At 39.8% G+C, this 27,208-nt stretch overlaps 1 protein-coding gene across 7 annotated transcripts in view; it reads left to right on the top strand.

The window, feature by feature from the left end:
* SLC25A13 (solute carrier family 25 member 13) overlaps positions 1–27,208 on the top strand; it is a 199,186-nt gene that overhangs the window by 48,224 nt on the left and 123,754 nt on the right. For all 7 annotated transcript variants that reach the window (XM_003130160.5, XM_021102403.1, XM_005667626.3 and 4 more), the window contains one exon: positions 26,633–26,748. In XM_003130160.5, coding sequence (XP_003130208.3) covers positions 26,633–26,748 — 116 coding nt within the window. The remainder of the gene's footprint in view (positions 1–26,632; positions 26,749–27,208) is intronic.

Here is a 27,208-nt window from a genome sequence, read left to right as displayed (position 1 = left end):
ACGTGGAAAGCTTCTTGTGGATGGCCATCCACTCAGTCACTCAGCGGCTGTCTGAGATCCTCACATCTGTGCCTGGCACTGGTTGGTATGTGCAGGATACCAGGGTGAGAAGAAAAAGAGTGCTTGCCTGCTTGGCCCTTCTGATTTAGTGGAACAGACAGGTGCTAATCAGAAAACCACAGATAAATATGAATTGATGTTATGATAGGAGCTCCATAGGAGAGACATGGTGTGAGGGACAATAGGGGGGGTTCGTGCCGACTGGGACATCAGGAAAGAATTCTGATGAGTGATGTTTGCGTTTGAGCTTTGGGATTTGGGAGGGTGATGAGGGTGGGGGCAGAGGGAACAGTGGCTGCAAATGCTCTGTCACATTCTGAAATGTGAAGGCTGGCACACATGGAGCATGGAAAGTACGTGCAGGACACCCTTGGGGAGAGTTAGACCATGGCCAGACTGTGTGGGAAATTGCACTTCCTGTTAAAGATGGGGCAGTCTTTGTCATAAGAGCAATGGAGAGCCACTGAAGGGCCATGTGAGTTGGGTATTGGCACGGTCTGCTTGTGCTCCAGCATCCTCATGGTTAATAACTGTGATTTCATCAGACCTCACTCTCCCTTCTAATCGCCCATTGTATTTAGATTTCCCTGCATTCCACTGTTTTAGTAGATTAACTGATGAGTTTAATCAATTTGTAAAGTTCCTTGAGGGGGCTGGGGCCTGAAAGCCTCTCACTGGCTGGACCTCTGGGCAAGAAGTCTTTTCTCAGCAGCTGAGGAGGGAGAAAAGGGGAGGAGTTGGGACTCTAAGAGCTCCTCTCTCTATGTTTAGACAGTATGAATTCTCCATGTGTTGTTGGATTTGTCTATATAATTTTCAATGTGTCTTTTAGGTTTGGTTGGTATTGTTATGTTTCTGTTTAAAAGAAGCTTTTTAACTGCAATTTTAACTTATTGTTCACATAGCTCTCTACTAAGAGCAAGGGAAGGATAAACTGTGTCCCTTTGAGCTTGGCAAACATGTTTCTTTTTGTTACTAGGGGAAGTCTCATTAGAGAGGTTTGAAGCTCAAAAGCTGTTTGAGAAGGACCTGGTCTTACCTGGGAAGGCTGAGCACAGCCTGAATAAGCTGGAGGTGTTGGGTGCCTGGCCTCTTGGGCTCAGAGTGCCCTCTGCCTGTTACAGGTCCCACCCCTGACCATGTGGGATGTGCCCTGGGCAGCTCTGGTGTCTCATTGGTTTGCTAGGATCAAGCATGAGCTAACAGTGTTTCTTGTCCATCTCCATGTGGGACCTCTTTGAGCTCCGGGCAAGAGCAAAAGCTGGCTCTTCTTTTGAAAAAAAGGGAATGTCAAATCCTGATTTCTTGGTGACAAGCTGATGCATCCAATTTACCACCTAGTCCGCCTCCTGTTCCATTAAATCGAAATGATAGCAATAAAATCAGCTTCCACAAATGATTCTTCTCAGAGTACAGAGAATCAGTCCTGGGACGATGCTCATTTTGAGGCATGAGGAATAAGGATGTCAGAGAAGAAAAGATGAAGAAATCTTGGGTTTTAAAACATGTGGCTGTATAAGTAAAGTGTGTCCTCTGCCTCTCCCATGTTTGCTACTTATCCTTCTGAGAGAAAATAAAAAGGCCCTTTAAATACTTCACAAGGTGAAGGAGGATATAATAATGTTGTTGATGATAAAATCATTTTTATATACCTGTTTTCACTTTGTGAGGCTGACGCGATGAAATCCAGGCCTTGGCCACATGCTGAGAGTTAATGAGGTTTACAATTGGCAATGCTTAAAGAGTATTAGGGTAATGTATTTAAACATCAGCAGTTCACAGTCTGAAATACTCATCATCTGTCAAATATAATCCAGAATCAATAAGAGGAGGTCTTTCAGTTTGTTAATGAGGAAAGTTTTCTACCCTGCCAGGGTGGACCCAGAGTTCAGATAAACACCTGAAATCCATAAAATATAGAATTAAGCAAAGCCATCTCTTTAATTAAAAAAAAAAAATCTTGAGAATAATCAACAGCAGTCACCTGAGAAGCTTAAATTTTCTTCTTAGTCATCAGACTCCCAAATTAATCTACCCAAACAAAAAGCCTCATTAGCAGCTCTCATTGAATCAGTGTTATTTTTTCTTTCTCTCAAGGTGTCTGATTAACCCCCTTTCTCTTTGCATTACTCACTTTGTGTTAATATTTGATGTCTGAAATCATAGGGGGTGCGTGCAATGTGGTGGCTAGACGCTGTCTGCGCAGAGTAAATTAAAAAGAATTCTTAAAAAGGTTTGTATTATGTCGCTGGTATATTAGAAAACCTTTAGGAGTGTCAGGTGCCTGGGTTTATTTTTCTTTTTAATTCCAGAAAGGGTTGATTAATGACTAGGTGCTGATTTCACTTCTCATTCATATGTACGGATAGCCCTCCTCCTCCTCCCCCTTCTCCTCCATTCCAACCCAGGCCCTCTTTTAGAGAGTTTTGCTGTCAAGGGAAGGTGAGAAATGGGGCCATAGCTGGAAGGGGGAAGGGCGGGTGAAAGGAAGACCTTTTTCCTTTTCCTTTTTTTTTTTTTTTTTTTTTTTTTTGTCTTTTTGACATTTCTTGGGCCGCTTCTGTGGCATATGGAGGTTCCCAGGCTAGGGGTCCATTCAGAGCTGTAGCCGCTGGCCTACACCAGAGCCACAGCAACCCAGGATCCGAGCAGTGTCTGCGACCTACACCACAGCTCACGGCAACCCCAGATCCTTAATCCACTGAGCAAGGCCAGGGATCCAACCCGCAACCTCATGGTTCCTAGTTGGATTGGTTAACCACTGAGCCACGATGGGAACTCCAAGAGGATCTTTTTGAAGTGGGTAGATAATAGTGTAATGCATGCCCACGGGAATGGCTGCTGTGGCAGGGATTTGACCCCTGGCCCGAAAACTTCCCCATGCCATGGGCACCACCATAAAAAAGAAAAAAGAAGTTGGGGGGTGACTAAATGAGAGGCATGCACAAAGACTGCTGGTTAGTGTCCTGTGATTGTTGTCAGAGGAGAATCAACTCAGGTTGCTTGCTGAGCTAGTCGACTGTTCTTTTCATGGAACAGGCTTTTGGAGAGCATTTAAAAAATTTTCATGTGACAGCCTCCTGATCCTTAAAGCCTTTTCTGATGTAATTAGTGGTGATAGTAATAATGTGATTTTTTAATATAGTAAAATGAAATGTGCCAACGTTCGGAAGATCTGCGTAACTAAGGGAAATGTCTTTTCTGGTTGACTGGAAAACCATGGTGTTAGAAAATCATATATGAGTTAAAGATCCATTCAAAGTACAAGATAGACCCATGGATTTTAATGTAACAGAGCAGAAAAGAGGCCACTGATACAGTTTCAGATTCCATATTGCACCTAATCATTAAGAAACTATCCCTTGTTGGGCTTTGGTGTTGTATCATGGATTATCTGCAAGTATCGAAGAAAACTATTAAAGTGTTCCTTTTCTAATTAGGAATCTGTGTGAGGCTGAAATCCTTCATATCCTTCAACCCAAACAATGTATTATAGCAGATTGAATGCAGCTGTCTTCCATTAAGTCAGATATTTAAGAGATTTGCAAAGACAAAACTGCTTTTTTCTTGCTACATTTTTATTTTAGAATATAGTTATTTTTCATACAAATATGTTTTATGTATTACCATGTAATAGGCTTATTCACTTTTTAATGAATTAATATTTTAAAAAATTATCAATTTTAATTTCTTACACAGTAAATGTGATAGGTACAACCCACATAATTAAAAGTCCTTTGGGATCCTCAATAATTCATAAACAGGTAAAGGGGTCTTGACACTTTGAAAAATTCTGAGCTCAAAAAATGGATACTGTATGGGGCAGAGGTGTTGATGAGGTGTGGTGGTGGGATTTGGAAGTTTTCTTCTTCTCCATGGATCAGAACACAGCATGGCTGCTGCCTTGGACCCACTTGAGGGCCCACCCTAGGGTTTGTGGTCATGAAATTCAGGGCAAGACCAGTTAGTGTGGCAGTTTGTTTTCCAGCTCCTGAGTCTGGCTGCTTAGCTGCTGGCATAGAGCAGGAACTGTTGGCTGTAACCAAGGTTTGAGGGCTTGGCCATTGAATAACCCAGGGTGGGAGGTGTGCCGGGGAGGTGAGGGTCATGCAAGAGAGCAGTTAGAATGATTGACTATAGCTTTATTTCCACTTTTTAAAATTAAACTATAGTTGATTTACAATGTTATGCCAATTTCTGCTGTAAAGTGACTCAGTCATACATAAATACATATATATGTATATTCTTTTTTAATACATATATATTCTCCTGTGGTCTGTCCCAGGAGTTTGTGTATAGTTAGTTCCCTGTGCTATAGTAGGACCTTATTGTCTGTCCATTCTAAATGTAATAGTATGTCTCTATTAACTCCAAACTCCCAGTCCATTCCACTCCCTTCCCCCTTGGCAACCATAAGTCTGTTCTCCATGTGATTAACTATATCTTTAATCTGGATAAGGGGCAAAGAAAGGATATTGGACTTGGACACAAAGACAATGTGGTAGGCTTACTGAATTGTAGGTTTCGGTGTGCTTGAAGATGGTCGAAGCTGGGGAAGGAGAGAGTGAGCAGGAAGATCAGAAGATAGTGGCCAAAAGGTGAGGGCATGACATTGAGAATAAGGAGGTATTGCAGTATTAATTATGGCAGGAGTCCAGAATTGGACCATGGAACTGAGTGAGTGAGGATGGGTGGAGAAAAGATCAATGGAAGGGGCAAGTTCACATGATTGGCAGGGTTAGGTGTAGGAAGGTTTAGCATATTGAAAATATTGAGAATTAAGGGAGGAGTAGGGTTGAAGAACATGTCAATGAGTCAGGACCTAAAATGTGGGAAGGGGATAGGGGGTTATTAGGTGATGCAAACAAGGAGGGGTGCTGAGTGCTATAGTCAGAGACTGTGAGTATTTAAACTGGGGGTTGGGAAGGGAGAGGGTTGGGGGATGGTCTGCAAGGGGCAACAGGGAGGAAGGAGTATACCTCCCTGCTTATAAGCCTGGTGCAACCCAGGACCGCCAAGGAGAGCCCCTCACTTCTCAGGAAGCATGGGCCCTAGGGAAGAACCAGGTGTTGGTTACAGCGAGTAGGTGATGGATATTTAGAGGATTCCTCTGAAAGAGATTCTACTTAGAGAAGTGATTGAGGATGAGGTTTTGCTCATCATGCCCTATGAATTCTAGAGGGTCCAGCGAGGGAGGGGGATTCTGGGAGATGATGACAGAATAGGGAATGTGCAGAGCCCCATGGGGATTGGGTATGGGTGATAAAGGGTAAACCGGGAGTCTGGGACTGCTGGTGGAGGTCCAATGAGATTAGTCCTGTTGGGCTCCAGATTGTGCTTGCCCTGCAGGAGATAGATATCTTCACAGGGAGGCCAGGAAGCCTGGGGAGGGGCTATCTTATTACTTGAAAAATTTTTAAAGCAAAAATATTCTGTGGGATCAGAGCTTGGCTGTTTTTACCCTATATGGTTAGATTAAAGGATGAAAAAAGCAGTGTTACTGAGTGCCCATAGGGTTCCAAATCTGATGCTAACAATTTCCATCCTTATTTAATCCTCATAGCAAGTCCTTAAAGTTGGTACCTGTACCTCCCCCCACCCCGTGCTTACAGAGAGAGATGCAGAATCATGAAGTTTAAATTGAAGTCATATAATTTAGTGTTGGAATTAGAATTTGGATGCAGTTCTTTTTGGTTTGTGCCCAGTCTGCTCTGCTGGGGAACTTTATGTTCATGTGCATGGAGCTTGCATGAGAACTTCGCATAGTCTTTGCTTAGAAGTTCTGATGTTCTTTGCAATACATTTAGCCCCTAAAACTGATTATTTGCCTAACTTAAGGTAGACATAAAACCTTCATGAGAGCTATCCCAACTATCATCCACCCCCACAGATTAGCAAAAACTGTCCTAACATTCCTCAGAGGTTTGTGTTTGTGTTTTTGTTTTTTTGTTTGTTTGTTTTTTTAACTCAGGAGTAGTTTAGGGGATACTTTTCCCCTTTTACTCATAGGTTCAACCTTGAGGTCCCATTGCACACCATAGTCTCAGAATTCTTGCCTGTACTGGGCCAACTGAAAATACCAACCCTTCTTCCACGACATTCTTTCCATCATGTCAGGGTGCTCAGAAAATATGTGATGAGCAAATACTGTCTGTTTGAAACTTAAATCTAAAATTGTAAAGGAAAGGAAAGGAAATCAAATGTAAGCTGTTTCCTGGCTACCTCCAAATGCACTTCTCTACCAATGTCACTGTCATTGGCACAGGATGTAGAAGTTGCTTAAATTAAAAACACTCTTGCTAAGTGTGAGGAATTCCTGAAGTGAAATGTGAGGAGATAGTGCCTATTAACTTTCCCACTTATCGTGGCATAATTGTCAGTGAGTCACTTCCTAGTAAACACAGTGAGATTCTCAGACTTTAATGAAGGTTTTGGAGGGGGGAGCTGCCATTGCACTTTGATATAAAGATTTGGGGATCTTTAGTCTGAAAAATTAAGAAAGGAAAGAAGATAACTTTAACTTTCATAGAAATTATAGGGTAACTTTATTATTATATTATTTAATTATAGTCTCTGTAATAAAGGATATTTGGTAGAGCGGCTTTCAGTTACATATCTGAGAGTCCCTTGATACTTAAAAAATTTATGTCAATTTCAGATTTATTAATTCATTTAACAATTTTTTATTGACACTATGTGCCAGGCACTGTTCTAAACAAAACAGATAGATGTATGCTCTTATATGGCCAATAGACCTATGTCCAGTAGATACGTGTTGTAGAGAGGCAGGTGGCTGTATCTATTAAAGCAAGAGAAGGAGATGGTGAGTGACCATGGGCTCTGAGGTGTTACAGTCCATAGGGTGGTCAGAGAAGACCTCTTTGAAAAGTGACACGTAGGCAGAGAGAGTGAGCCATGTGAACATCTATGAGCTGAACTTTCCAGGTAGAGCAGCTAACAGATGCAGAAAGCCTGAGATGAGAGCATACTTGACATCTTTGAGATGAAGAAAAGAAACGAGTTTGATTAGAGACTGGTGAGGAGCAGAAAAGAGGAAGAAGTCAGAAAGATATCCAGGAGCCAGCTTATAAAGATACTATAGTATTATATTTCAAGTGTAGGCAGAAGTCTTGGGAGCCTTTTGAGCCCTGGACTCGGACATGATCAGGATTACATTTTCGAAGGATTCCCCCCAACTAATTTGTAGAGAATAGAATGAAGTGGGCAAGAGAGGGAGAGAGAAAGGACTAATCAGCTAGCTGTGGAGATGGTAAAAAAAGTGGTTGGATTCGGGATTTTCTTGATAGATTGGATATGGGAGAGGGCAGTCTGAGCAACGGAGGGGATTCTAGAGGGATAGGTTTGAAATCAAAACTAAGTGTTCTTCAGGACATGATAAGATTGATGCCTATTAAACATGCATTTGGAGAGGTAGGCCGATGTATGTTAGGATCTGGATTAATTTTAGGGGACAGGTCTGGGTTAAAAATAGGAGTCAGCCAAATTACTTTCTTGATCTGAGCCAATTTTCCAACATAGGGAATTGATGTTGTAATAACTTGCTAAGGTTCAACAAGTTGGGTGTTGGGTTTTTTGGTGGGAACAAGAACCTTTTTAATAATGAGTATTATGAATTCTTTTTTTTAATGTTTTTGGCATTTTTTAAATTGGGGTGTGGTTCACTTACAGTGTTGTTAGTTTCAGGTATTCAGCAAAGTGATTCAATTACACACATGTATATACATGCTTAACCTTAGATTCTTTTCCATTTTAGGTTATTATAAGATACTGACTATACTGCCCTGTGCTACATAGTAGGTCCTTGTTATTTACCTAGTTCGTATATAGTAGTGTATACATGTTAACCCCAAACTCGTAATTTATCTCCCCACCCTCCGCTTTGGCAACCGTTTGTTTTCTATGTCTATGAGTCAATTTTTGCTTTGTAAAAAGGTTCATTTGTATCTTTTTTTTAGATTCCACAAATAAGTGATATCATATGATATTTGTCTTGTCTTTGTCCGACTTCACTTAGTATGATAATCTCTAGGTCCATCCTTGTTTCTATGGATGACATTATTCCATTCTTTTTTTATGGCCGAGTAATATTCCAGTGTGTGTGTGTGTGTGTGTGTGTGTGTGTGTGTGCGCGCGTGTGTTTGTGTGTATGTGTATCACATTTTCTTTATCCATTCATTTGTTGATGGACATTTTGGTTGCTTCCATGTCTTGGCTATTGTAAACAGTGCTGCTTTGAAAATTGAGGTGCATGTGTCTCTTCAGATTAGTTTTCTCTGGACAAGGCTCATGAATGGGATTGCAGGATCATCTGGCAAGTCTATTTTTAGTTTTTAAAGAAACTTCCATACTGTTTTCCATAGTGGCTGTACCAAATTACATTCTCACCAACAGTGTAGGAGGGTTCCTTTTTCTCCACACTCTCTCCAGCATTTGTTTCATTATAGACTTTTTTAATAATGGCCATTCTGACAGGTGTGATGATACCTCATTGTAGTTTGATTTGCATTTCTCTAATAATTAGTGATATTGAGCACCTTTTTTCATGTGCACGGTGGCCATCTGTATGTCTTCTTGGGAGAAATGTCTATTTAGTTCTTCTGCCCATTTTTGAAGGGTTTTTGTTTTGTTTTGTTTTGTTTTTTGACATTAAGCTATTTGCACTGTTTGTGTATTTTGGAAATTAATCTCTTGCTTGTAGCATCATTTGCAGATATTTTCTCTCAGTCCATAGGTTGTCTTTTCATTTTGTTTTTGGTTTCCTTTGCTGTGTAAAAGCTATTAGGTTTAATTAGGTCCCATTTAATTATTTTTGTTTTTATTTGCATTACTCTTGGAAATGGATCCAAAAAAATATTGCTGCAGCTTAATGTCAAAGAGTGTTGTGCCTATTTTCCTATAGGAGTTTTACAGTATTTGGTCTTAACATTTAGGTCATTAATCTATTTTTAGTTTATTTTTGTATATAGTGTTAGAGAATTTTTTGGATTTTCTATCCTGTTCCATTGATCTTTATTTCTGTTTTGTGCCAGTACTGTACTGTTTTGATGACTGTAGCTTTGGAGTATACTGTGAAGTCAGGAGCCTGATTCTTCAGTTCTGTTTTTCTTTTTCAAGATTGCTTTTGCTGTTTGGGGGCTTTTATATTTCCATACAGATTTTTGTATTTTTTGTTCTAGGATTTGTTGAGAATTTCTGCATCAGTTCATCAGTGATATTGGTCTGTAATTTTCTTTTTTGTGTGTGATGTCTTTGTCTTGTTTTGGTATCAAGGGGATGGTGACCTCACAGAATGAATTCGGAAGTGTTTCTTCTGCAGTTTTTTGGATTCATTTCAGAAGGATAGGTGTTAACTCTTGTGTAAATATTTGGTCAAATTCACCTGTGTACCCATCTGGTCCTGGACTCTGGCTTGTTGGGAAATTTTAAATTACTGATTTAATTTTAGTACTTGTAATTGGTCTGTTCATATTCCTGGTCAAGTCTTGGGAGATGGTACCTTTCTAAGAATTTGTCCATTTCTTCTAGGTTGTCCATTTTATTCAAGTATAGTTGCCTGTAGAAGTCTCTTATGATTCTTTGTATTTCTCTGGTGTCGGTTGTAACCTTTCCTTTTGCACTGCTGATTTTATTTATTTGGGCCTTCTCCCTTTTTTTCTTGATGAATCTAGCTAAAGGTTTATCGATTTTACCTTTTCAAAAAAAACCCAGCTCTTCGTTTTATTGATCTATTGTTTTTTTAGTCTCTGTTTCACTTATTTCTGCTCTTATTTTTATGGTATTTTTCATTCTACTAACTTAGGGTTTTGTTTGTTATTCTTTCTCTAATAGCTTTAGTCAAAAGGTTGGTTGTTTTAGATTTTACTTGTTTCCTGAGATAAGCTTGTATTGCTGTAAACTTCCCTCTTAGAACTCCTTTTGCTGCATCCCATAGGTTTTGCATTGTCATGTTTTTATTTTCATGTCTTTAGGTATTTGTTAGTTTCCTCTTTGATTTCTTCAGTGATCAATTGCTTGTTTAGTGGCATATTGTTTAGCCTCCACATGTTTGTGTTTTATACAGATTTTTTTCATGTAGTTGACTTCTAGCTTTATATCACTGTAGTTGGGAAAGATGCTTGATGTAATTTCAAGTTTTATAAATTTACCAAGCCTTGCTTTATGGTCCAGTATGTGATCTATCCAGGAAAATGTTCCGTGTACACTTGAAAAGGATGTGTTTTCTGCTGCTTTTGGATGGAGTGCCCTATAAATATCTTAAGTCCATTTGGTCTAATGTGTCATTTAAGGCCAGTGTTTCCTTATTGATTTTCTGTCTGGATGATCTGTCCACTGATGTAAGTGGGTATTAAAAGTCTCCCACTATTATTGTGTTACTGTCAACTTCTCCTTTTTTGTCTGTTAACATTTGCCTTATATATTGAAGTGCTCACCCTTGTGTTATATTTGTCATGTTTTAATCAATTGTTTTTATCTTCTCTTTGACCAGTGGGTATCTTTGTATTTTTTCTTTGTTTTTTTTTTTTGTTTTTGTTTTTATTTTTGTTTTGATAGGATCCATTAATATTGGAGAGTTTTCTTGCTTTGTGGCAAAACAGAATGTTATTCTATATATTTCCTACACTTGGCCACTCTTCCATGGAGCTCTTATTCTTTTTAATGGCAGCTGTATATAGAGACTGCAATCTGAGTATTAGGTATGTTTGTTACTTTTTTGTTGTGGTTACTTTGAGGCCTTTTCAGTGGATAGAAGAGGGGAAATGTCTTCAGTTCATACTGGTATTTCTAATTCTCAAGTTAAATGGACAAAATTAAACTCAATATTTTTAGTTCTTTAATTTTTCTACTTTACTCTTTCCCTGAAAATCTTGGTTACCAGCAACCTCAGAGAATTACAGATTTGCAATATGTAGGATATACTCAATAATACCAGTATTGCTGCTAACAGTTACATACTGAAGGCCGCTTAAGATTTCTTTTTAGCTCTATTTGTGCTTAGACCATGTAACTCTAAGTATATACAGTGAAAATACTGTTTTAAGGTGATTTGAAATAATTCGTTTCTATCTACAGTTTTGCCACCAACTTGATGTATGGATGTTTTCATTCATTTCAGTTTATTTTCAATTTTTAGGGACTGCTTTTTTTTTTTTTTAGACTTAATTTTTGCATATATAAAACAAATGTTTCCTGAGTCAAAACTACATAACAGAGGCAAGGAATACACAGTCAGAGAAGTCTAGCTGGAAATGCCTGTCCCCTTCAACTTGTCTCTACACTCTTCCTTATAGGTCACTTCTTTTTCTTCTAGTTTTCATGTTTTTCTTCCACACACTGTTTCTCCTCCAAATATAAATAAATTGGTATGAATGTATATTCATGTCCATATTTTTCTCCCTTTTCAAACCCAAAAGGTGACTATGTAAACTCTATACTGTGTCCATACTTTAGGAAGGAGTTCTATACTACTGTTTATGCAAGCGTATATATAGTATATGCACATGTGTGTGTGTGTTCTATTCAGAGTTCTCCAAAGAAACAGAACTCGTAAAACGTATACAGTTGATCTTTGAACAACACAGGAGTTATGAGCTCCGACCCTGCTAGCAGTCAGAAATTTGAGTATAGGAGTTCTTTGGGGGTGTATTGGGTTAAGTGTCCAGTGTTACTGTGACTCAGGTCACTGTTGTGGCATGGATTTGATCCCTGGCCCAGGAACTCCCACATCCCATAGATGTGGCAAAAAAAAAAAAAAAAAAAAAAAATTGAGTGTAACTTTTAGTTGGCTTTTCATATCCAAGATTCCGCTCCATATCTGCAATTCTTCAATGCCCGTGGATTCAGTCAATCTTGGATCCTATACCACTGCAGCATTTACTATTGGAAAAACAAAAACAAAAAAAACCAATCTTTGTATAAGTGGATCCTAGCAGTTTGAACCCATGTTCAAGGATCAGCTGTATAGAGGGATGAGGAGGAAAGAGGAGGGGAGTTGGGGGTGGAGAGAGAAGGAAAGATATACTAGGAGGAATTGGCTCATGTGGTTATGGAAGCTGAGAGCTCTCACTCTCCATGGGTAAGCTGGAGATCCAGGAAGGTCGGCAGTGTAGTGTCATTATGGATCTGAAAGCTTCCATGCTGTCTGCAGGCACGCCACCCTCCCAGTACTGCCACATGTTCACCAACCTGGAAGCTGCCTAAACTCTGTACTTTTGGAATTTTTATGGAGGCTTCATCATGTAGGTGGATCAGTTCTTTAACTCCATCTCTAGCCTCTCTCCCCTTTCTAGAGAATGGGGGATGGGATTAAAATTCCAAGCTTCTAATCATTCCTTGGCTTTTGTGGTGAACAGTTTCTATCCAGGAGCCCACCAAGAGATGCTTAGTAAAAGATCGATCAGGTTGATTTCTAACGTAGAGCCCATGTTCAACTGTGTACCAGAAAAGTTGGCAGTGTACCACTTACTGGTAAAGATCCTGGGAAATAGGGTAGCAAATCTAAAACTTTATTTTTATTTTCTCTGCAAATTCATCTACATGGACGTCTTCAAAAAATAAAACTGTGTTAAATGAGAAAAAACGAGAAAAACACAACTGACATTAATTCACCCTATGCAGATTCAGTTTCAATGTAAGGGGTGATTGGCATGGGGCCCCAAGGTGGCTATTTCTTTAGATTAATTCCTGGTGAATAGTTGAACTCCCAATAATGTGACTCTGCTATTTTATATGATTTTATGTTTTTATTCCATTTGGAGCATTATGGAGGGATGTTGCTCTGTCTCCAGAGGGTGGCCGCTTCTCACCTCCTTTGCTGTTGCTACCATAGTCTGAGGCATGACCATCTCTCACTGAGATCATTGTAATTGCCTCTTAACAAGTCTCCCCACTTCAGTTCTTGCTTCCCTGTGTCTGTTCAGCACAGCAGCCCGAGTTGTCCTGTTAAGACTTGAACAGGGTCATGTTGCTCTCTGGCTCACACTCTCTGATGACTGGCTCCACATTTTACTTGGGAGTAAAAGCCAGAGCCTTTACTGTGGCCAGCAAGACCTTACAGTGCCTACTCCCTTCTTCCCTTACCCCCTGCTTCACCTCCTGTGATCCCTCTCCCTAATTAGTCTTTTCCAGCCCCACTGGCCTTCTTGCTGTACCGTAAACACACTGTGAAGTCTCATGTCAGGGCCTGTGCAATTCTTCTTCCCCCAGGAAGCTCACTCACTTCGTTAGGTCTTTGTGCTGATGACACCTTCTTAGGAAGGCATTACCTGAATAAGCTGTTTTAAATTGTACCCCCAACAGTCCTTTATCCTTTCACTGTAATGTTTCTCACCCTGGTTATCTTGTCCTGTGAGGATTTTATTAATTTGTTTATTGTCTCCCTCTCTGCCTTCACACTTGACTGAGAGCTGCATAAAGGCAGGGATTCTTGTGTGTTAGGTTTCCTGCTCAATCTGCAGGTCCTAGACTGCGCAGCTGACACAGGACCCCTCGTCAATCATTATTGAATGTGTTTGAATGGATTGCATAGACAGAGTGCCATGAGCGTGTGAGGTATTGTTATCAAGCTGATGAGGGGATGGGATTCTCAGGCTGTCTTTCTGGTTCCATAGTGAAATGCAACAAGTTAAACTCTCTAGTTGGCATTTTCTCCCAGGAACTCTCACATTTTCTGCAGTCTGTCTTTGTAACAGTTGCTGAGACTCTTGGCAAATATTTTTTCTTAACTTGTCTTCACTTTTATCCTTTCCAAATAGGCTGGTACCACAGTAGTCTGGGGTCTTTCTTGTTTTTGTAAAATTACTGTGGATGATTCCTTGTATCAAGAAAACCACACACATGATTAGGTTCTTGATCCTTTTTAGACTCCTGCCCCTCCCCTTCAGCACCCAGGGAAGGCCAAGGAGTTCCCAGGCTGGGCAGCATTTGGCACCACCACACCTGCCCTTCTCTTCTCTCTTTATGGTCTGGTGAGTTACAGCTTTCTGCAGCAGAGTAAATAAATGCAGCTATGACTCTTCTCTTTTAATAGATTATAGTTAACATTAACCTTCTAGTTATTAATTTAGAATATATTTTCTAAAATTCGTTAAGGGCATTGGATTTCTACCTGGAGAAAACCTCTCTTGAAAGTACCGAGGATTCGCCACACATGTACTTACATTGAAGGCCTGTTTCTCTGGCCTTTTTGATTTCCTGATCAGTGCTTTCTTCTAGAGTGTTTTTTTTCCCTCAAGTCAGGAAATAAAACAGTCACCAACTTAAAGAAAAGGCATTAAAACGCTGATGTTGCTTTTCCACAATTAGTAATAATTGTACTTAAAAAAGCAAGAGTCACAAAAGTCTCATAGCTCAATTTGCTTTTGCACAAATGTAAAAGTACACCCAACAGTTTCTAATTTTGATTACTATTTTTTTTTTTTTTACAATTGCTGTTCTGTGTTGCAATTGCCTGCTTTAAAAAAAAACGTGCTATTATTATGAGACATCTAGAAATAGGACTTGCTAATAAATGCAGAGATAGTGTGGAATAGGAAAGGGAGACATTGGGCAGAAAAATTTTCTTTTCTTACCTTTTCTTCAGCAGTTATGTAGGTTCTTCCAGAGAGTAACATAAACTATAAACTCAAGTAGAGCAGGCTGACATAGTTATAATAAATGCTTTTGGCTATTTTAATGAGAATCCACGTTCATGGGTGGCCTGTGTTAATAGGTAAATTTATTGTGTTTTGTTAGTGATTATTTGTATAGCAAAACATAATTAAATATGAAAAACGTATTTTTTTTCTTTGCCAGATCTTGTGCCAGTTCTTAAGCAAATTATGTTCATGTAGTAAAATTTTAATTAATCTGTATTGAGGATAGAGATGGAAATAGCGTTCTGTTTATTGTGGATTTGGGGTAGAATCCAGAAACACTAGTTAATCAGAATGTTGTGAGCAGAACTCACTTTTTGTTTCAATTCCCATTAGTAACGTTTCTTAAGTTTTTAGCTACTTTTCCCAGCCTTGACAGCTGATAAAATTTAAAAATTAAAACTAAATTGTATTTGCTATCCTAGAATGTTTCAGAGCATCATTTGGAACATGACTTGTTTTAGAGGCATCGAAGATGTGGCTGAATCTATACTGATGCCAATATATCTAGAAAATGTTTTGCTGAAAGATTTAACTGTGCTGTCAATTTGTTTCTCATGATTTACCTCATTTCAGAGCAGAGTTTTAAAACTAAAATGGAATATACGTTTGAAATACCAAATAATTTTTTTTCCTTGCTAACCACATCTCAACCCCCAGACTGAAGGTGGTGGCAGAGGCTTTGTTCAGGGAGTTACATGAATATCTGTGGAGCAGTGGGAGGTAGAAGCATGGCACCTGAAGTTAAAGCCATTCCTTTTGTGTGGTATCTCAGTCCTTATAACCAAGAACTTTTTTGTTCTTGGCAGAACTCTAATTACTCTTAAGTTGACTAAGGGCAGCTTTGGGGCCACCTCCTGCACCTTAATCAGCACCCCCACCTCCATTTCCAGTTTTTTTTTTTTGGTATGTGTCCTTTAAGATTGACATTGACAAGTTGGAGTCCCTGTGTAATGGAAGTGATAGAGGACAAGTTGTAATTGGTCATAGGCTGAAAACTTAGGCTTACTTGGAATTATGATGTTCCTCAGAAAAATGATAATTCTGTGGTTTTGGAGTGATGATCTGGTAGGAAGGTGGGTGGGGAGGGGGAGACTTCAAGTGTTGAGACTATGTTTGTGGAGTAAGCACATTGTTTTTCTTAGGGTGCTTATTTGGGGTGGCATGAGATGGAGGGCTGCTGGAGCACATTGGAGACAGCTGCTACTCTTAATGCAGCAGTTGTGCTAGAATACCCTCTATAAACCACATATTACTATTTCTAAACTATAGAGCACTTCATTAAACTTTTAATACTTCAAATGTTTTAGATAATGCAGCATGAAGTATTCTTTCCTTTCTGTTTCTTCTCGTGTCTTGGTTTTTAAACATCTTAACCTTTAAGTTAATTGTTTTACTAAAATCAAGTGCTTTCTCTCACTTTGTCAGAAAAGAGAGTTAAAAAGTCTTTGATGATCTGAGATGCAATTAATGGAATTACTTTACAACTTTGAGTAAATTTAAACTTTGAGTAAGGAATTTAATCCTTCCTTGCTTACATTGAACTGTTATGACCCTATTGATGCAAAGTTTTACCCTAAAACTGGGTCTCGGTTCTCTTGTTAACGTAAGAGAAATTTCTGTAAATTCAATTTGGAATCAACACGTGGGCACTTTTGGGGTTTCTTTTTCATGATCTTAAATACAGAAAATCATAATCTATTTTAAGCTTCTTATAAATGATGGAGCACTTGTTTACATGGGTAAAATGACTCTATCTAAGTAGTGTATTGAAGTTCATGTTAATGTTTGCTATTTAATGACACCTAATGATATTCAGTGAAGGGTTATGCTAAACTGAAGAGAAAATGTGTTACCCAGGCAACTGCCTCAGGCAGACTAGAGATTTAGGCATATGGCTCTATAGTACACATTATTTCAGCATCTTTAAGCATAAAGAACCGCACATGTAATTGACTGTGAAAAATTACTGCTCAGTTACTGTATTGTGTGGTCATAATAGAAGTAAACGAATACGTCATTGTTGTTGGAACAAGTCTGTTGGGAACCACTTGTAGACTCTACTATTTAAGAAGCAAAAACACAATAAGAAGAAAATAGCTGGTTTAATTAACATATAAAATTGGGTTAATTTGAATTCAGCTGGCACGGCAGATATTAATGTTGGCTTTTTTTTATGAGTGTGATATTCTGGCTCAAGCCTGTGTACTTCTATTTGTTCTTACTCACACCATGAGTAATTTTATTTAAAAAAATCTGATAAAGGCTACTTCAGTCACTTAATTTTTACTTTGCCAAAGGCTTATTTTCTGATCACATCAGGAAAGGTTTTTGTGTATTATATGTAATGTAAGATTTATAACTGAAAGAACGTGTTAAAATATTTGAGTCATTGATAATGTTTTTCAAAGGGAAATCAGTAAAACTTGATTTCATGTGTTTTTTAAAACTTAATTTACTGTTCTTTGATCACAGAGTATCTAACTGGGCAGTACCTACATGGGCTGATGCAAGATGGTAGCACATTTGTGATGACTTCTTTTTGGTTTGTGTTAGATGCCTCTTATTTGTTTCTCAGTATCACTTTAATCATCATTACTTTGTTTCAGGGATTCAGAAAGACACATTTGGCATAGTGTTCCAGTTACAAAATCATTTAACTCTATCAATTTTTGGTATTTTAAAAGGTTATTTAAGCAAAGCACACCCATAGGGCATCTGCTAAAAGCACTTACGACAAGATTATTCGTCGAGCGTCTTCTGTGCCTCAGGTACTCAGTCTGTGGAATGCGGGAGCTCTTGTGCTTTTCAGCTCTAAATGAAAGGAACCCTCCAACTGGAGACTGAAGTCACATATGCAGAGTTTGGCAGTGTGTACTCGACTGGAAGATTTAGAGTATGTAACTGGTTTCCAGAATAGTCTAACAGCTAACTTGCTACTTTATGCAGTGATCTTCCAGGGTATGATGGTCACTTAAAGAAATGCTACTTTAAGTTTCCCTTGTGTCTCAGTGGTTAATGAACCTGATTGTTATCCATGAGGACGTGGGTTCGATCCGTGGCCTTGCTCAGTGGGTTAAGGATCCAGCATTGCTATGAGCTGTAGGTCCCAGATGAGGCTCAGATCCTGTGTGGCTGTGGCTATGGTATAGGCTGGTAGCTACAGTTCCAATTAGAACCCTAGCCTGGAATCTCCATATGCCCTAAAAAGACAAAAAAGAAAAAAAGAAAAAAGAAAAGAAACGCAAGTTAACAGATTTGTGTGCCTGCTAGCTTTTCAATTACTATTTCTTACCTGTAGTTTATCTTCCCATTACCCTTCTTCATTTGCCATTTTAATCAAGTTGAAAGCCTTCTCATCCAGGCTTAAAAGAACGAGGGAAGATCTAGGAAACCTAGATATTTTTTTTTAATCTACTTTGCTTACCAAAGTGTTTTCCAGTATGATTTGTAACTATTTTCCCCTTTTTTTCACCAATTTCTCCCTTTCAACTTTTTCCTCCTTTAAAGGCAGTCCTCAATTTCAGTTGAGTTGTTTATAGTGTTTTTGTAAACTTAGTATACTTTTTCTTTTATCTATTCTTTCCTTTCCATCAGAATGGTTTTAAATTCATAATTTTATTTTATTCCCTGTGTTGAACAATATATCCATGTAGCTTATTTTATACATAATAGTTTGTACCTCTTAACCCCTTACCCCCTATCTTGCTCCTCCCCCCTTTTCTCTCCCTACTGGTAATCACTAGTTTGTTCTCTGTATCTGTGAATCTGCTTTTTTATTATATTCACTAGTTTGTTGTATTTTAAGATTCTACATATATGTGATATTGTACAGTATTTGTCTTTATCTGACTTATTTCACTTAGCATAACGTCCTCCAAGTCCATCCATGTTGCTTTGCAAATGGCAAAATTTCACCTTTTTTTTTTTCTTTTTTTTTTGCAGCTGAGTAATATTCCTCTGTGTGTGTGTACACCAGGTCTTCTTTATTCATTTTTCTGTTAATGGACACTTAATTTGCTTTCATATCTTGGCAATTGTAAATAATGTTGCTATATACATTGGGGTGCATGTAACTTTTCAAATTAGTATTTTTTGCTTTCTATGGATATATGCCCAGGAGTAGAATTGCTTGGTCATATGATGATTCTAAATATTAGTTGTTTGAGAAACTTCCATACTATTTTCCACAGTGGCTGCACCCAATTTACATTCCCACCAACAAAATACACTTTTTCTTCTCAAAAACCCAAGTCTTTGGATAGATCTCAAAATGCTTTTTACCCCATGATATAATTAAAATACAGAATATTTTGTCATCCACATTATTGAACTTTCTCAATATTGGTACTTATTCAAAATAGGAACAATATAAGATAGCTCGTTAGCTTTTTAAAAATAATGATATATTTAAGAAATGACAGGATAGGAGTTCCCATTGTGGCACAGCAGAAACAAATCCAACTAGGAATCATGAGGTTACAGGTTCGATCCCTGGCCTTGCTCAGTGGTTACGGATCTGGCGTTGCCGTGCTGTGGTTCAGGTTGCAGACATGGCTCAGATCCTGTGTTGCTGTGGCTATGGTGTAGGCCGGCAGCTGTAGTTCCGATTCAGCCCCTAGCCTGGAACCTCCACATGCCTCGGTTGCACCCCCCTCCAAAAAAAAAAAAAAAGAAATGACAGGATAGAGTCATATGGCGATAGAGAATATGATTTGTCTCCAGTTTTAAAAAGCTTGTGGTGGTTCTTTTCTTTAATACATTGGCACACTTGTGGGGATTGGTCATGATTAGAGCTTTTTTATCACTCAAAGATTCAAAGATAGGTTGGGGAGGTGGCAGGACAGGGGGATATACTGCCCTGAGATCATTGGGAAGTATTATTTAATGGGGAAGGAAAGAAGGAATGGAGAATAGGGGACGTGTAGGTAAAAGGCATTTTTGAGTATGTAATTGAACAAACTTGAAGAGGGAATTAATCATATTTAAACGTATTTGACCTCTCTGATAAGCATGAAAATGTTGGAGGTACAAGAACGCCCTCTGTAAATCCCACTGGTTGGCACAGTCAGCCTTAGGCAGCTTGAGTGATGTTCGAAGTGAACTGCCAGGTGGTGGACAGACAGGTAGATCAGGAAGTATGGGCATATCACTTACTGAGTTAAGCTCACAATTACAAGAACCTATGTGTTTATCTTCTTTTGGTAATACAGAGGCAGTGATATATGCAGAGGTGGTATTTATAGGCTAAATTCATGATAACAATACAGTACAATTGCTAATAAAATCTTTAATAGGTTTTTAAAGCCAGGCAGTAGCCTGCTTGTTTGAATAATATTCAATCTGCCAGATTTCATTGGAGCCAATGAATTTAAATAGCCCCTTGGCAAAGGCTGCAGTGACATTTGAACCCGAATGCATGGTAGAGCCAAGGAGCCCAGCTGGCCTCAGAACAGATGCACTCCCAGTAATGCCAGGCCGGTGCTCGAGCCAGGGTAGACACGGGTGTCTACCTGTGACTGAAGCTGGAAGAAAATGAGATTGTGGTGTGAAGGGCATTGGAGAAGGTACCTTTTACAAATCAGGGAAGGGGGATCTCTTCCAACTTGCCCAGCAAGATCCTGCTGCCAGTTAGGTGAAGGGAAAACTAGAACTTGGGCCTTGTTCTACCTTATGATTGATGGTTTTGAGAATATAAAGTGAGGCAGTAATTCATTGTCTCTTTCTTTCTAGAGTATGTGAAGAACAGTTGTACTACATTTACATAATTAGGGCTGTGGAGGCTGAGTTTGTTTGCTCAGTGACCATCAACTGGCATAGTAAATAAAATCTTTATTTATGACTTCCTTCATCATCTGCCTAAGTAGCGTTTTTCATATCCTCAGCAACTTCAGGGCCTCGGAGCCTATGATTCTCTGGCTGGTACAGAGCCCTGGGCATCTCCAGGGCACACCTGACTTGCTCCTGGGCTTGGAAAGCTATGTGCTTTAACTTCTTCCCCCAGCTCTGTCTCGAAGACATATCCTGGATTTGACCACTTCTCTTTCTCCCTCTCCTGCTGTGACCCTTCCCCCACCCACTGCAGCCACTTCTGCTGGACTCATGGCTTCGCCCTGCAGTCCGTGCTTCAAGATGTCCGAGTGCTCTTTCCAAGAACTCACATCACTAAAGCACTCCAGCAATGGCTATATCCCTTGTGTGCTTGGAATGGAATCCATACAGCCTGTCTGGCCTGACCCCTCCTTCATCCCCATCACCCCCACTGCTCCCCGGACCAACTTTGCAGCTGCTCAGGTGTCTCCTGGGGCCATGGAGCTTGCCATGGTTGGCCCGTCGCAGGGCCAGCCCTCACACTGAGGATTCTTACTCCAAAATGCGCTGTTCTAGATCTTCCCAGTGCTTGCTCCTTTTTCTCATCCAGATCTTTAATGAACCCACCAGGAGGCATTTCCTCACCACATATTCCCATCATTCTCAAGTGTGGCTGCCGGAGAAGTTTTGAAAACAAAAACAAAAACAAATGGTACCTCTGATCCCTCCTCACGCCCATTCTATAGGCTTGTTGGGGCTAAGAGGTGCTACTTGAAAGCACTTCTCAGTGTTTTCCTCTACACAGCAGTTATCTGACACAGGGCTACCTTATCTTTGGGTGTGGATGTTTGTGCTCATCATTTGCCTTCTCCACTGGTGTGGGATTCCTTGAGGAAATGGATTCTTTCATTCCTGTTCATTTTCATGGTATCTTCATGCCTAGGGCAATGCCTGGCACATATTAAATACAGGGTACATATATGTTTGGTGGCCTGACCATTGTATATTTGCAAGCTGTTTGGGAGGGAGATAAAAGAATTGGAAACTCCCCAAAGCTGTTAAAGCCATGGTGGCCAAAACTCTCTTGATAAACTTGTGATCACAGGAGAGCCCAGTTCTGTTTTTGTTTTTCTGTGTGTGCTTTTTCTTTTGGCATTTGCAGATACTTGAACCTGGGTGGTCTGGTGGTTGGAACCCAGTTTTTGGAGTTAGATTTTACTTTTATCTCTGCCATTAATACCGGGCAATTATTTGGCTTCTGTTGTCACACACAGAAGAGGGTTATAAGGAGAAGTTATTTTTGTGAAGCACTCTTGTGGTTAGGAACCTTAAGTAAAAGTGGTAATTGGATTTTGATATGGTGCACTGTCTACAGCCAAACTTCCTGAAGTCTAAACAGATCAGATCCTTATGTGCAGTTGCTTAAATTTTCATGGCCGCAGAGTTGGCCTGGAGATAGGAGCCAGGCAGGAGATGAAAGGGACCACACTGGGTACAAGCCCTTGCTGAGGGAGAATAAGCAAAGGTGGGAAGGAAGAGAACTGGAGGTTTTCCACCTTGGATGGCCAGAGTCAATGTGAGTCTTTCTGATCATTTGCTGCTTTTTTCAGTTCTCCCCACCCCCCACCCATCCCTTTATTCAGTCCTTCTGCCTCTATGCAAATTTAAGTCCTTGTGTTCTTGTTTTCATAGAGGTTTTTATTCTTAACTAATGAAGTAGTTCAGTATGTGTGTTATTGAAAAGATTAGAAAATATGGGCAAGCGAAAAGAAAAAAAAAACTAAAATTTCCCAATGTTTTAACTACTTGGAGATACCCACGGCTGACACTTTGGTGTCCATCCTTCAAATTTTTTTGAGTATGTATATAAAATATCATTTTCATCCATTTTTAACAACTATGTCTATGTCATAATCTTGAGTGGGGGAGGCCTGTGAAAATGTGACTTCTGTATTTCCCTGTCAGCTGATCCATATCCCACTATTAGTTGTGTCAGGTAAGCATTAGTGTCATGTTGTGACTGTCCCTCAGATACTAGTCATAGAGTCATGTGATTTATTTTAGAGGGCATCTAATATTGTCAGTGAAATTTGGGAAGTTGAGAGTGGAAAAGGAATTAAGTAAGCTCACCAGCCAGGTCTGAACTTGATTAAGCTTGTGTTCTTTGTTCTAACTTAGGCTAATACCCATTAAATCTGTCAAGCAAGACTGGAGTACTGTTTATATGAAAAAAAAAATATACATTCACACACACAGACATATATATAAATGTTGTTAGGTATCAGGCTGCAAATGAATCTAGTACTATGTAATTATTCTGATAGCCTTCTCGTCAGATTATCTTGAACACCCAAAATGATCTTGATGAACAGTAAAGCATTATGATTTCATCTTTCATCTTTATACCTCCTGCATAGATGTATAATACTTGTGTCTAACAGCATTACCAAATTACATACCTTTTTGGTATCCATAATATGCCTAGGATCGCAGAGTGTTCTTTGGCCAGTTACAGTTATGAAACCACGTTGGTGTTGCCACTGGAGGATTTGCCATCCAAATAGATAATTGTCAGTTTTCTCATACCATTTTGAGAGATGAGGTTCTGTTCTTCTGGGATTTTCAGACTTTAAAAAAGGTGCCGTTTAACTCACCTACTGTCCATGCAGGGGGAATTTAGCAAATGTAATTGTTTTTTGCCTTGACAAACTTCTGGTGAGTGTGCGGCTGTCCAGTGGTCAGTGCTTGCTCAGAGGTCTTGGGATGTGAGGAGCAAGAAGAAAGCAGACAGAAATGCATTTCCCCTGCTCTGCTGCCTCAGTGACCTGGAGCTGGGTGAGCGAGCATCACCAAGTGAAATGCTCTGGGATAGTTTCATTCATAGCTTCAAGTAGCCTCTGTTCAAAAACTCCTAGATCTGTGTTTCCTATCTTGGCCTCTGTAGTTTGCTAGGGCTGTCATAACAAAGTACCACAAACCAGGTGGCTTAAAAAAAAAAAAAAAAGAATTCCTTCAGTTTTAGAGTTTAAGACCAAGGTGCTAGCAAGCTTGGGTGCTTCTGAGGTCCTGTTCCATGCTCTTTGGTAGCTCTGTTTGGAAGGTTTACTGGCAGTCTTTGCAGTTCCTTGGTTTACAGGAGCATCACCCCATCTCTTCCTTCATCTTCACATGGTGCTCTCCTTGTGTGCCTGTCTGGGTCTAATTTTCCCCTTTCCATAAGCTCTCTAGTCACTCTGAACTGATGCTGCCAGACTCCAGAGGGACCTCATCTTAACCAGGTACACTGGCAATGGCCCTCTTTCCAAATAAGGTCAATATTCTGAGGTTAGGACTTCTACATGGACTTTGGTGGGGGACACAGTTCAACCCATATTAGCCCCTCTGCTGAGGTGGTTTCCTACTGGACACCAAACTTCAGTGTCCCCCGGGTACCTCCAGTTTAACATGGTCAGAATTGGTCTTACTCTCTCACAAGTCCCTTCTTTCTCCTTTTTTTTTTTTTTGTGTTCTTTATCTCTTGGGGTGGCACCACCATCCACTCAGTTTTCCAAGTTAGAAGTCTTGGAGTGACTTGGCCTCTCTCTTGGCCCTCAGCCTTTGGCCTCCAGTTGCTACCAAGTGTTGTCTTTCCTGCCTCAGCTGTATTTGTCTAGCTTCCCCCAGCCCTCATGCTGAAGCCCCTCATTGAGACCCCTGCTGTCTCTAGCTGTCAGGCTGTCTCCCCACATCTCATCTTTCCTCTGTTTAATTCATCTTCTGCACCAGTTCCTTTTCTAAAACAAAGATCTGAGGCTGATATTTATTAACCCCAAAACCTCCAGTGACTTGTAACTGCCTGCTTGCAAAAAAAAAAAAAAAAGGTCAACATTCTGTAACTGGTCTTCAAGCACACCCTTCGGTCATCACTTCTGAGCTTTGTTCTTTCCTCAGTGGAGATCGTCCTCCCCCAACCCTTCTCTCTTCTCTCCATCTGCCCCAAACCAGTGGGAATTCTGTCTCAAGTCAGATGGGAACCAGGACACCTGGTTTTCAGGGCAAAATGCCAGAAACCAATTGTTCCACCTTGTGCAAGCCATAACTTCTAGCTTTCTCAAAAGCAAAATGAAGACGTTGAAGTAGATGATCGTTAAGATCTATTTGGCTTTGAAATTTGTTCTTTAAATGCCACTGCTTCTTGAAGCATTCCTTAATTCTTCCAGGCAGAAAAAAAATCACTCTTCCTTCTGTGACCCTTCATGCTTTATTCCTTCTTTTACTTTTGACAGTCAGCTCGCATCCTGGTGGGGGTACCTGCACGTGACTCCCTCCCCTTGCCCCAACAGGCTGTCAGCTCCTTGAGGCTGGCCGGGCACCTTTGACTCAAATGTGCTTCCCTTGGCAGCCCCACCTACCCCTGTTCTGCGTGTACAAGGATTCTCCTGAGGAAGACTGTACTCCAGGAGGAAATGTTCAGGGCAGATACTCTTCTGTAACATCTGCTGTTCCTGAATGTTCCCTTGCATCCCTAAAGTTGTGTTTTTGGATGACGAATGACATAGAGACAGTGTAAGGAGCACACCATGAGTTTTCCTTTCTTTGTGGCATTATTATAATCAGGTGACAGTCTGATAAATAGCTAAGTTAACTTTGTAGCACTTTGTATAAAAATGTGTTCTCTCTATAAGATGTTTAGAGGTAATTAAGTGTTCTGTGAAACATGGGAAAACACTCCTGTTTTCTTCCTCCCTCAATATGGTCCAGAGACTTGGACTATTACCGGTGTTATCATTGAAATATCTGGATATTTAAAATTCAAAATAGGGAGTTCTCATTGTGGCTTAGCGAAACAAATCTGACTAGTATCTGTGAGGATGCAGGTTCAATCCCTGACCTCACTCAGCGGATTAAGAATCTCGTGTTGCTGTGAGCTGTGGTGTAGGTTTTAGAGGTGTTTCGGATCTGGTATTGCTATGTCTGTGGCAAAGGCCAGAGGCTACAGCTCTGATTCGACCCCTAGTCATGGGAACTTCCATATGCCGCACCTGTGCCCCTAAAAAGCATCAAAAAAAAAAAATATATATATATATAATAATAATAAAATTCAAAATAATGGTGAAGAACATTCCTAGGACAGTCTTTGTGGATTTATTTACCCCTTGGAAGTCAAAGCATGAGTGTTTCTTCCTAATGGATAGACTTGATCATGTCCTGACCCAGCTCAGAAGATTTTAGTCACTCCTTGCTTTTTTGAGAAGGAAGACCAGGCCTTTTCCTTGTCTTTGGGCTCATCTCTGAACTTCTGATCTCCTTTCACAGTGTTTTCTTGTGCACTCTACTGTGCACACAAAACCAGTTCGTTACCATTTCTTTGCATAGTCCCCAGCTTTTTTTTTTTTTTTTTGCATCTGCCTTTCTGGAGGCATTTACCTTAAGGGACCTCCCCCTTTCTAGACCTATTACTGAATACCTGAATTGCCCTAATTTTTCGAGACCTAGCTCACATTCCATTTCTGCCACAAGAATACCTTTGGTTTCCTGCCAGAATTCTTATCATCATATTGGTCCCTGTCTTATGCTTTGTCTTTCCTGTGTAGTATTCTAGACTAATGTTATCTGTCTTACCAGTCCAGAAGTTCCTTGGGGTCACATTTTATGTCTGATTTATTTGTATTCTGTCTGCTACCCCCAACATCATCCTTTAGTTCAATCCTCATGTGGCCAGTAGATAGCAGTAATGAATCCTTGTGAGCCATTTTTACATAGTGTAGAAAGGTATCAATGAATGCCAGAGCCAGTCTGTTTTGCTGTTAGCAATCATACATATATCATTCTAAAGAATCTAAGCTTTAATTCTAGAATCTAACAATATGCCTGAAACAAAAGTGGTATGTTGGCTAAAAGAGTTATATTTTAAATTATAATGCATTTAATGTGTCACCATATCCTCAACTCTGTCTTTTAGATTCTGTGTGTTATTTCAGTCCACTACATGTAAATGGAAATCCAAAGTGTTGATATGTTTTTAGGTTTGAATTTTATTTTTTGACAGTGACGTTTTATTTTTGCCTTAGTCTATATTTGTGCTTTTAACTTCCACAAGCCACTGACTTTGTGTTTATTTTATGTTGCAGATTAATATCCTTTCAAGAATTTGTGGCCTTTGAATCTGTCCTGTGTGCCCCGGATGCTTTGTTCATGGTGGTCTTCCAGCTATTTGACAAAGCTGGCAAAGGAGAAGTTACTTTTGGTAAGGGGTGTGAGTGTGTGCACACCTAAGTTAAGTGCAGACTTGTGTGGGCGTTTTGGTTTTTTTCCCAGGAATGAAGTGTATGGAAATGCTTTTAAGAAGTTAGCATATCCCTTTTAAAAAAGATAGCTCAGTGTTTTGAGGATCCAGTTCTTGAAAAAAAAAATGTCTTCTTGAAAAATTAAGTTTCTGGCTTAGTAGTTTTGATACTCTGGTTCAGTTTTACAATGAGGGAGGATGCACTACTACTTGGTCACGGAGGCATAGGATGGGCAAGGCAGATGGAACTTGGCTATCTAGTTCAATCCTTTCACAGTCAGTAGTGTTTCCACAGATAGAATGAAGTCATCAACAAAGTGCCTTAAATGGAGGGGACCCTTGTGCTCCCAGTACTTGGGTCCTCACCTGTCCTCATGGAGGAGCTTAAGTTCAGAGGCACCATGCAAGATAGCAGTTCACA

The sequence above is a fragment of the Sus scrofa genome, chromosome 9, assembly GCF_000003025.6.
Source record: "Sus scrofa isolate TJ Tabasco breed Duroc chromosome 9, Sscrofa11.1, whole genome shotgun sequence".
Taxonomy (NCBI): domain Eukaryota; kingdom Metazoa; phylum Chordata; class Mammalia; order Artiodactyla; family Suidae; genus Sus; species Sus scrofa.
This window is presented reverse-complemented; position numbering and strand designations above follow the sequence as displayed.